Source organism: Parasteatoda tepidariorum, chromosome 4, assembly GCF_982258835.1.
Source record: "Parasteatoda tepidariorum strain Cologne lab strain chromosome 4, Ptep-v5.0, whole genome shotgun sequence".
NCBI lineage: Eukaryota > Metazoa > Arthropoda > Arachnida > Araneae > Theridiidae > Parasteatoda > Parasteatoda tepidariorum.
Window position 1 is genome coordinate 59471384 of NC_141758.1, and position 12172 is coordinate 59483555.

The following is a 12172-nucleotide window of genomic DNA, read 5'->3' on the forward strand; positions in this document are numbered from 1 at the left end:
TTAAAATTTTTTTTAAGCACTTTAACGGATTACCCTAGATAATTAGCAGAATAACTGATTTTTACCTAACAAATATACTGCGCTCTTTCTTAGAACGGCAGTAATATAGACCTTCAATCTTATTATATTTGTTGGAACTTACACTCTTTCTTTTATAATGGCATTTTGAGATAATTCAAGTCTTCAATTTTCTGTTAATTCGATCTATTAAGAACATTTTTTTAGGTTTAACTCACTACAGCCAAAAGTTACAAAAATTGATGTTCCACCACCAAAAATACGAAATGTACCTTTACATTTGTATTTAGTCTCTCGCATTTGACTAATCCGTCGACGGTGCATCCTTCGTGGAGTTTCGCATCTAGCACCACTGGTTTCGATCGGATTGGCATGCAAATATTCTGCCAACCATCGCAGATTACAGTCACATATAAAAGGATTTCTCGCCAAATGTCTGTAAGAGAAAACAAAAATTGATTAATCATACGAAATGAAAGAAAAAATTATATTTATTGCATTAAGAAAGTTTAAGTTTTATTACTATTTTACATTTTATAGCTGGCGATGGACAGCAGAATTAATTCTGAGTTTATGACAAACAATGTTCAATTCCATAGCCTTGTAATTTTAAACCCAACTCAGAAAACAAAAGGACTGGACAAGCATTGGAACATGCTATCCTTCATGGAGGACTTTTTGATGGAATTAACCCGCATCTGTGTTACACGGAAAGAATACCACGAAAACATCCCACGGTTATCCCGATGGCAAAGAAATTCCAACTCATAACTCAACTAGGATATTTTTCGTCATAACTAGCCGGAAGCAGAATTCGTATCAACCAGCCTCCACTGGGAATTGAACTGAACAGCAGACCCAATTATGAGTTTATGATTAACATGTTCAATTCCATAGCCTTATAATTTAAAACCCAACCCAGAAGACAAAGGAACTTTCGGATCAAGCAATAGAACAAACTAGTGTTCATGGAGGATTTTTTTGATGGAACTAACCAACATTTGTGTTATACGGAAAGGAAAACCACGGAAACCTCCCACGGTTAGCCCGATGGCAAGGAAATTCTAACTCATGACTCTACTAGAATATTTTTCGTCATCAGAGTTGTTGGTGCGAGTCGGAGGCAGAATTCGTTTCAACCAGCCTCCGTTGGGATTTGAACTTGGGTTACCTCATTTGGAGGTATACGCTCTTTTCCCTGAGCAACAACAGCCCAAGTTTCATTATTAGAAGGGATTATTGAAAAAAAAGATATGTTTTAAACCGCAATTTCGACAACGACTTAAGAGGCTTCACATAGCTAAAACAAGTTTAAAGCTTAACCATAATATCAGTACCTGAACCATACTCAGCAATCATAATACGATATTAAATTGAAGCATTTTTTTTTAACCCAAGTTGAGTTATAGCATGTACAATGTTATGGATCAACTTAGCACCATATTCGAGACTGAAGGAAATTTGAACGATATTATGGTACAAAAAGCTTAAAAATTTTTATGTCAGTTTAACAAAACGAAAACAGCTTTGTTTATTTGATGGCGTAGTGAATTGAAATTAAACTAAAAATTTAAGATCATTTTAAAAAGCAGCACATCAAGTTCAAGTTTGAAATACATAATTGAGAATTTGTTTACACATTTTCAATTGTGCACTTGCAATGTGTGGCAGAAACTTCGATTCAAATTAGATAATGTGTCATTCAAAAATGTGGCAAATTTAGTAGCAGATTTTGATTTTTGGAATTAGTAAATAACGCTTTCCTTTTAGCATTTGAGCAGATTTTTGGGCTTTTTTTTTTGATTGAGTGATTTTTAAAGGAAATTTCTGGTCTGCGATGAGAAAAATACAATTTTACCAATTCAGTAAACGTTTAGGGTAAATATTGCAGAAAAAAGTAGCCTCTGCAGTACTATCCAACTTCTACTATACAGCTGTCTATTAACTACTATTTAACTTGTACTATACTGTACTGGGATATAAATTAATATCAATTGAGGGTCATAGCAGCTTTCTTCTCATCCTCTATGACATGACGATCGTTTCTTTTTATGTACGTAAATATTGAATTTACATAAAAGTAACTGCTCTTTTTCATGCTAATACATTTTACCCTAAATTCTCAGTGATGTTTTTCATTTAAAATGTTTCAGTCGATAATTCTCACGCAGTTAGAATAACCAAGGCTTAAAAACCGAATAAATTACTTAACCCATCCTGTATTTAGTTAAAAGCAAATATATATTATTTTTAAAAATATACGTAAAAAGGCTCAAATGTGTAAGCACATTTCACCATTAAATTTAATTAAGGCTACATTTCTTGACAACTACATTTGTACAAAAATTTAACTAATTAAAAAAAAGAATTGTTCTTGTTACTATTCTGTAAACTTTCAAAAGACATAGTTAAACCACTTTAAGCTGACAAAAATTACAAAGATACGTGTAGTGTAATTTTAGAGCCCAAACATTGTGCTTCTAATTCATTTTATTCTCTGTAGAATTAATTGAAGCGTTTCTTAGAATTTACGAATTTCTAATTAAGCAGCTCGAAGAAAGGAAATAGTTAACGAAGTAGTTTCAAAAGTTTCTTTGGTTTAAGAATAAAAAAATATACTTCTCTATTAGTAAAAACATTTTATGAAGCTAAAGTAGTTTTTATTTTAATGGATTTTCTAGATTTATCGAAGGAAAACTACATCTTTCTAAAAAATAAATCCATGATTTTCTAACTATCTATCCATTATATAACCGGATTTGAACAGTTGGACCAATTCTGAGTATATGACTAACAATGTTCAACTTCGAAGACTTGTAATTTTGAATCACAACCAGAAGACAATGAGCTCTTGAATCAAGCATTGGGACAAACAAGCGTTTAAGGAGGACTTTTTAATGGAACTAACCAGTATTTGCGTACCATGGAGACGAAAATAGTGAAAATCTACCATGGATAGCCCGAAGATAAGGGAATTCTACCCCATGATCCGTCAACCACTGTGGTGCGAACCAGGCGCGAAAGTCATATCAATAAACCACGGTTGGGATTCTAACCTGGGTCACCTCATAAGGAGGAGAACTCCCTATACCCCGAGCCTCCACGACTCTTATCAATCAATTAAAAATATGTGTGATAATATAGTTTTTTTTTTTACCAAGATCTATTTTTATATCACTCTGTATTAAAAAAATCGAGAGGACTGCCCACGCCGTTCCTGTTTTGGGTGCTCACGCTAACGTTATAATTTGTCCCACTGCGTAAAAACTATGAGACATAGAAACTTAGCCGTTAGGCTAACCGTAGGAGGTTTTCGTGGTTTTTACTCTGCATGTAAATGCGATTTCGTTCCATCAAAAAGTTCTCAACGAAGGCAAAATTCTTCCAATACTTGATTCAGGAGTTTCCTTGTCTTCCGGATTGGGTTCAAAATTACAAGGCTACGGAATTGAACATTTAGTACTCGTAAACCCAAAAAGTTGGGTTGGCTGTTCAACGACGGTTGTAAAATAAAATAGAATTACTAAAGTGCATAGAAAAGTGTACAAGGATTAAGATTATTTGCGGCCCGGGAGGAAGTAATTCGCGCTGACGAAATGCATGAGTTCAAGGAAGGCGTTCTGTATGGTCCAGGTGTCGCCAATTGATGGTCAGTTCCCCCTCCCACAAAACGGAGAAAAACTTTTAATACTATCTCCAAAAATTATTCTTTTTTCTTATTCTTTTTTTTTTGACGTTTGGATTGCAAAAAAAAAAAAAAAAAAATACTCGATCGATTTTGATGTTAATTTAGAAATTTTGTAGATAATTCATGTGGCTATGGTTGAAACCAACAAAAATCGAACATTTCCCAAAATTTCGAAACTTTTGTGTATGCTTAAATGTCAAAAAAGTCAATTTTTGGTTACTTTTTTCCAAATGGCCACCATTTTGTGGAAAAATGACATTTTTTTTATTGTTTTGGTTCGAACCATAGCTATTCTCATACATAATCTTTAATTTTTGATCCCGTCTGTTCAGACTATACAGTACAGAGATAGATCTACAACCGTCGATCAATTCTCGGCGTGCACTGTCATAATTTTTTATATGTTAATTTACAACTACTATTTCGGATTTGAAGAATTTGAAATGTTGCTGAAAGGAGACAAAATGAAACCATGAAATCAATATATAATTTCATGGCACCGAAAAAAATATTAAAAATGAGGTTTATATCAGACTTATCTCAAACCCAGAAAACAACCTTAATATACCATGTTCTGAACACCATCCAAATAACTTAAAAATGAATTTGTTTGAAAATTTGCTTTAGTAACTTGTATCATCTATGTATCAAATCAGAGCACTAGGAAAGATGCTGCAATTAATTCTTAACCAACACCCAGTTACCAACCCCCCACACTCTACTGTATCACCTTACTTCGAACGACTTGTTTCTTTATGCAACAGTCAACTGCTAAATGCAACACCTTCCACCCCTCTCACGTCACAGTTAATTACTGAAACTGTAAACCGCGAATCGTGCTAGAAACACCCTCACAAGAATGGCAGGGTGAGCGATACCCTATCTTGACGGCACAGGAGGCCAGGATTATTATTAATAGCTCACGCTTAATTAAAAGGAACTTTGAGAGCGAAGACTCGATTTCGAAAGCCATCGTTCATACGTGGAAGCGGTGAAGTTCGATATGTTAAATCTCAGTTATAACGCATACATCTACAGGTGGGGGGAACAGAGAAAATGGTGGTATTAAAACTGTAATTTCCTGCGGAAAATTTGGAAAGCGATATAACTGCTTTTGCAAGACTTGTTCTAATTTTGAACAAATTGTGTTTCCGTTTTTACTTTCAAATGCTCGTAAAAATTATGTAAAGAGGATTTTAGGATATATTGTTATGGATAATGTTTTAACCTATTCAGTAAAATGCAGTTGGACCTCTATTTAACGAAGTCACTAAACCCCGATGAAAAGTTCGTCATATGGAAAATTCGTTGAATAGAAAATCACCATTTACATAAACAACACAAAACAGGTTTTAAATTCATAAACACTGGACATAATTAAAATTGCAATTGATACACCTTTATCTTGTAAATTATTATCGACTATTGAATTGTTTCAATTGATTTCTTCATCATTTCTGTCTTCTTTGTCTTCATCCCAATTTATTGCTGTATTGTTTTTATTTTTCACACTGTCTAAATTATCCGATTCTGCTAATGTTTCTGTGGTTGCAGCTTCAGAATCAATAAAAAGAAAATCATTAATCAGTACATCATCGTTAAGTTCTTCTAAAGGAATATCATCCTTGTCCTCCGTGCTGACTAAGAATCCAGGATTAGCAAAACTGTTACGAATGGTACGATCTGTAACATCATAGTTCCATGCTTCAGAAAATTCTGCTATGCTTTCTCGCAAATTGATTTTTGGCATGAATTTCTGTATGAAATGCAAACAAAAAGGGAAAGGGACTTTACTGCTTTCTCTAAAAGTTGAGTAGCTGTCGAAAATCAATTCAATGTCATTTCCCCCCAAAAATGCGTTAACAAGTTTAAAATATTCTGAAATATTTTGGGGAATGGGAAAAGTGGATCTCAAAGAAAAGTTCGTTAAAAAGGAAATTTACTTCGCTATTTGGAAGTTATTTTACCATGTCATTTTAGAATGTTTCTGGCTCCTCGAAAAAAATCGCAAAATAGAGAAATTCGCAAAATGGAAGTTCGTTAAATAGAAGTCCGACTACATATTTATAAATCACACAGCTATTTACAATTTTATAAAGAAGTTCAATTGCAGATAGTATTTTAACATTTTGTATCGAATTTGCCAATTGATATTAATTTTTTTACAGTGAAAATGGAAAAATCATTTATTGCCGTCTAAGTCACTTTTACTTTTTACCCTATACTCAGAAGCAGAAGGTTGCTTTATCGAACGTATAGTACTTACAACATACGCTGTTAAAAACTTTGGGGCATTGTTGAAGTATTATGTCATACAAGGAAAGTATAATGCTTGCAACCTTAATATGCTGCCTAATCGTACCATATTACAGTGATTTTTCAAAAGCCATCGGTGTTTCATGCTGTCTTTCATAACCATAAATTATTAAAATGCTGAATATAATATTATTTACTTATTTTGACCTAAATTAATACAAATGTATCATTTTAGTACAAATTATTTAAGTAATGAAACGAAGTATGAAAAATATGTTTAATAAAAGTTCTGCACATCAAAAGGTTATCCGTCGTATTTGTTTTATACCGTCAATGAACAAATACCTCCATTTTTTGATAGTCAATTATTTAGTTCCAAATACTTATTTGTATAAATGAAGAATTTTTGTCATTAGCCTAAATGTGATTAGCTTTAAAACAATGAATCTCTGGCAAGCGAACTGTTATGTGTTAAAAGTAAAACAGTTCTGGTAAACTACGCTGTAAAACGTTGTTGAGACATAAAATCGTGCAAGGTTGCTGCAACCTCAGTGGTGCTACATCGAAAAATGATACACAGATTTCGTAAGTGGTGTTATTGTGAAGTTTGCTAAGCAAATTTGCAGACGTCATTAAATGAGTAAGTTTAAAGGCGCGATGTGATAATTTAGCAAGGCATGATCCAATTTTTAATAACATTTTTCCTGATTGTGCCTTTGGGAATTTGTAAACGTGAGTTGAAGATTATTTTAAATAATATTTGCAATTCGATTTTCTTTGAAATTTATATTTTCCAGATAGCTTCCTGGAACCACCTAAGTTTAAGCGTTGGGAAATTTACGCACTTTCAGGTACGTATGTTCTGTGCAACACAGTTACAACGGAACAAATCTCAATAGAACTTGCGCAGATCATAGAACGTGAAAGTTCTCGCGCACATTAAACATTTTCGAACAATCTTGCAATTTGCTACAATCTTACTATCGTCCTATGTCGAACCTTTTTTTAAGTGCTATTTACGCCTTTGCAAAATAAATTAAATGATACTAGTTTACATTGAACGGAAATATTGCGTAACTTAACACTTAAGATTGCAGCAAAATTGCACGCCATCACAGATAAATGTTGAATAAGTTTTTTTTGGAAGCGTTGATACCAGTAACTTTTGATCTTATGACAGGGATTTTCGCATCGTTAACTGTAGTAGTCTTCGTGAGTTTAATTATTCTAACTAATTTGTGTTAATGGCAGGCATAGCCTGGTTGGCAGGGCACTGGACTCGCGTTTGTGAGAACGGGAGTTCGGATCTAGTCGGCCGAAAACTCTCCGTGTAGTAAATGGTTACTGGTGCACGTTAAATCTATCGAGTTACGAAGTCCTCTATGTTCCAATAACAAATCAATAACTCTGGGGGTACTGAATTGGAGATTGATCGTTCTCTGCTTCAGGTCAAAATTACGATCTGTGGCGGAATTGAAAGATGAATGAATGAGTCCGCCCTATAAACGAGTGTGACGTATCGGTGGGCAGAAGTCGGATTCTTGGGCATAGATGGCGCCATTGGAAAACAAGAGCAAACACACCCACTCTGCCTTAAAGCAGAGTGACAGCAGTGGCCGACGACAGCAACAACAACAAGTGTTAATTAAGTTACGAAAGCAAACCCAAAATTTTATTCTATTTGCATCGTTCTCAATTATTCTATGAGGTGTTCGCTTAAACGGAGTCATAGTTTATCCTGCCACTTTGATAAGTTTGCAGTTACATTTTAATGGAAGTCATTGTTAAGAAGAAAATAAACGGTGATTTTATTAATATTAATACTTCAAAATGACATTTCAGAATTCCTTAGTTTAGAAAATTAAAGTTCCTAAAAGTTAAAGTTCAGAGTTCTTCAGTTGAAATGCATTCAATTTACAGAAAACCCCTCTAAATTCATTTCACCAACTTTTCTCCTTTCAAGCGACAAATTTAATATCATCGAAGTTTTCTTGTTTGTTCGAAAACACGTGCCCATCTAAAATGGCGACATAGATATCTTCTTTACAATCTCAGATGGAAGAAGCCGAATGGAATAAAAAGTTTCTTTTCCGTTTCACAATTACGAAGTGAATTTACTTTCCGAGAATAAACAAAACTTAATTCCATTGCATTTTGAAGTTAAGAGAAGCGAAAAGAGACCATAACTTAATATTTTATGCTTACAGTATACATTCTGTTGAACTTCATTAAACTATTCATAGAACTATTCTTTCATTTAAGCACGCAAAGGAATTTTAAGGTATTATCATTGTCTATGTAATTCTCCCTGAACTGTTGAAGCAAAAGTTTCGATTGAGACTTGTCTTCTGCTACTTTGAAATTTATGTAGTAAAAATGTGTGTTTACTTCGGAATAAAATTAAACTGGGCGATGACATCGAATTAAAATTACATCCCATCATTACTATTACAACGATAACAAGGGCCGAGATAGCCTGGTTGGTAGGACATTGGACTCGTGTTCGTAAGAGTGGGAGTTCGAATCCAGCCGGTCGAATGGATTAAATGGTGACTGGTGGACGCTAAATATGTCGGTGTCACAAAGTCCTTCATGTTCCCATAACAAATTGATACCACTGGAATTAGAGATTGATCGTTGTCTATTTCAGGCCAAAATTACGTTCTGAAGATGGAAGAATGAATGAGTTCACCATGTAAAATAGGCTGTGACGCGTGTGTGTGTATGGCTGAAATAGTATTCTCGGCCATTGATGGTGTCACTGAAAAACAGGAAACGCAACCTCTGCCAGCTTGGTTTCCCAAGCTGGCGTGGTAAGTAGGCAATAGAAACAACAGCAACGATAACAATTAACAACGATTAGATATAACTACATTTTCAACCCACAGTTATATTAACAAAAATTTGCGCGATACATTAATATGGCCAAAGTAAAATATATCAATACAATAGAGAGAAGAGCACCAAAATGCAATATATACATATTTATATATACACTGGTGGACAAAATTAAGAGATGGAAAGCATTTTCGCACATTCATTCGCACATGAAAGATACCCGCACACCGCTCCATGTGTTTGACAACGGTTCCGTGAATGCCCAGAGGTACAGGCAAGAGGTCCTAGAGCCTATGTGCGTCTTTTCAGGGGCGCTGTTGGTCCTGAGTTCATTTTTATGGACGACAATGGGCGACTACCACATAGGGCTCTCATGGTTGATGAGTATCTGGAAAGCGAGGATATTCAACGAATGGATTGGCCAGCCAAATCCCCTGACCTGAATCCTATTGAACATGCTTGGGATGCTCTTGGGAGAGCTATTGCGATGCGCCAACCTCCCCCCAGAACCATTCTGGAGTTAAAAATTGCTCTGGTGGAAGAATGGGAGGGTCTTCCACAAGTCCTCCTTAACTCCCTTATTAAGAGCATGCATACTCGTTGTGCATGCTGTCTGTCTGTCAGGGGTGACCATGCACCATACTAGAGGCAACACACACTGTACAAGCCTGTTGTCATCTTTTATCCTTAAGTTCAGACTGGATTTATTGGCAATAGGTCTTGCCAGTGAATGGCACTTTCATTTTTGTTTGCATACTTTATTATCATGGAATAAGCTATATCCATAGCAAATTTCATTTATTTATATATTCAGTATTTTTTGAGATATTTGGGAAAACGTCTTCCATCTCTTAATTTTGTCCACCAGTGTATATATAATTATATGATTATATCCAAAATAACAACTGACACTCTCTAATGCTATAAATATGTTTAACGATATGGCTCTAATGCAGAAAAAAACTCATTTATCAAAGTGTATTTGTGACGGCAAATTCCATTTTCATCAGCTCCACCCACAAGCTCCACCTCTGAATTAATACCCAATACTTTCTAAGGAGCCGTTCTCTCTGCAAGTGCTAAAAAAAAGAAGGAAGATTTCTATTGTATACCGTTATCTTTCCGATACTATAAAGCAAATAGAAAAATGAAAGATAGGGAAAGATGTAGGGGAAGAAAAAAAAAACACTCTTCCCTGACTAATTGTTTGCCCTATCTTGGGCCGGATCGGGGTCTTTGTAAAGATGTTGAGTGATAGGATTTCGTGGCTGGTCTCTATGCATTTTTTTTCTCCCTTTTTCAGTGTGCTCGATAACATTAATAATCCCTTTATAGAACAAATAATGATGAATGAAGTTTATAAAAAATACTTTTTTTTAAAGGTGTCTATTAAAAAAAAAGTTGTGGTTATAAAAAGAGATTAAAAAAACTTGGGAACAAAAGACCTCGAGAGTTTAATTTTTCTCTGTTTTTAAACGTGGATAGAGCGGAAATGTAAAGCGGGTTTTGTTAACTTTTTTTTAAATAAATGCCCTCGATGCTTAAATCCAACAAATTTATTTTATATACCGGATGCAAGTAATTAACCATTGTCTTAGCACTCAAACAGTTCTCTGGAATAAGTTCGGAACCGTCGCCAATTGCTCATTAGTGAAATTTTATTACAATTAAATGATCAAATAAAAATTATTTAATATCGTGTTTTTCAACACTAGAGTAAAAATATACAGAGTTACAGGATGTTCGATAATAATATCTGCCATCACTATATGGTATATAGTTTATATCCGAAATATACCAATTTTGAATTATAGTTATAAAAGACTAATAATATATTAGTCCTTTAATCACTCATTATATATTGAAAATATGGGATATCATATATATATTGAAAATATGGGAAATAATAAAGATTAATGAAAAGAGAAGAAAAAAATTATTAAAATAAAACATTTTTAAAAATTATTAAAATAAAACATTTTTAAAAATATTTAAAAAGAACTTTTTATTTAAAAAAATTATTAGGGATCCGGAAAACAAAAAAATGAAAAAATAGACAAAACAGAAAACGTAATCTATAAAGTAGCGAATTCAAATGAACTTACACGTACCGGTTCTCTAACTACTTAAATGAAATTATTAACAATCTTATTAAAGAAAATTTCTCTTGGATTATTTTATTAATAATTCACCGATTTTAGAATTTATCAAACAAAATAAAATTAACCTTTATTTTTTCAATGGGGTCTTATAAAATACTGATCACGAGTTTCTTACAACAATGAATAAATACTCATTTAAAGCTAAAAAAAAGAGCGAAGATTCACAAAAAACAAAAACTCAAAACTGTAGAAACTGTCCAACAAATATTATTTTATAACCGTCGTTAAACAGCCTACCAAATTAGAGTTTACGTTTACCAATGTTCACCTCCGAAGTGCTGTAATTTTGAACCCAATCCAGAAGACAAGGGAACTCCTAGATAAGTACCCCCTGAGGTACTGATTTGTTATGGGATCTAGGAGTACTTTGTGACCCCGGCAGATTTAACGTGCACCAGTCACCATTTAATACACTGGGATTCTTCGGCCGGCTGGATTCGAACTCCCGTTCTGTCGAACACTAGTCCCATCACCCTACCAACTAGGCTATTCTGGCCCAAAAAAGTAACTCAAATTCGTCCAACAAATTGGAATTTTAGAAAAAGAGCTCATGTCAATAAAAATGATTCTTTAAACACGCAAAATTTCAACTCTTTAATTGCATTCCTGTTAGCTGATGAGTGGTCCGCAGGTTATTTTTTATTACAAGTTCAGCAGTCAATAATTCTCCAACGAATTATCGAATGCTTAATTTTTTTCCATCGTGTTTCCAGTATATTTCTCTAAGTACCTTCGTAATTTCAAGTTTCATAGTTTTTGTGTAAAGCTGAACTCCCAAAGCAATGACGGTGCCTAGTTCTTTTTTTCTTCTTTTTTTTGTTATTGAGAGAAAGGGTTTTTCAATATGAACAAAACATCATAAATAGCAGCGGCTAAGTATTAAAAATTTGATAGCACTCACTACAAAATAAGTAATATTGCATCATCATAAATATTTCTATTAAGTAAACGAAAGAAAATTTAAACTATTTAAATTATTAAAACAACAATGATTTGGCAAAATCTAAAAAACTGAAACTTTCATCAAAAAATTCGGACTAACAATGTATTTTCTTAGGAGACCGATGCCAGAAAAAATGGTTCTTTTGAAAGATTTTTTTTTTTTAAACTTAAGTAGGTGGCGAAGAAGAAAGCATAAATCTTTGATAAAAAAATCTGGAAAACTTCCTCTCGGAACCCTATGTGAACGAAGTTAATTAAGTAAAGATAA

The 12172-nt window shown here is 33.8% G+C and overlaps 1 protein-coding gene across 4 annotated transcripts in view; it reads right to left on the reverse strand.

Annotated features, from left to right (window-relative positions):
* sli (slit guidance ligand) overlaps positions 1–12172 on the reverse strand; it is a 359497-nt gene that overhangs the window by 46056 nt on the left and 301269 nt on the right. For 2 of the 4 annotated variants that reach the window (XM_071182345.2, XM_071182344.1), the window contains exon 15: positions 297–454. In XM_071182345.2, coding sequence (XP_071038446.1) covers positions 297–454 — 158 coding nt within the window. Of the gene's footprint in view, positions 1–290; positions 455–12172 lie in introns of all 4 variants that reach the window. The other 2 variants (XM_071182347.1, XM_071182346.1) reach the window with 1 other exon arrangement.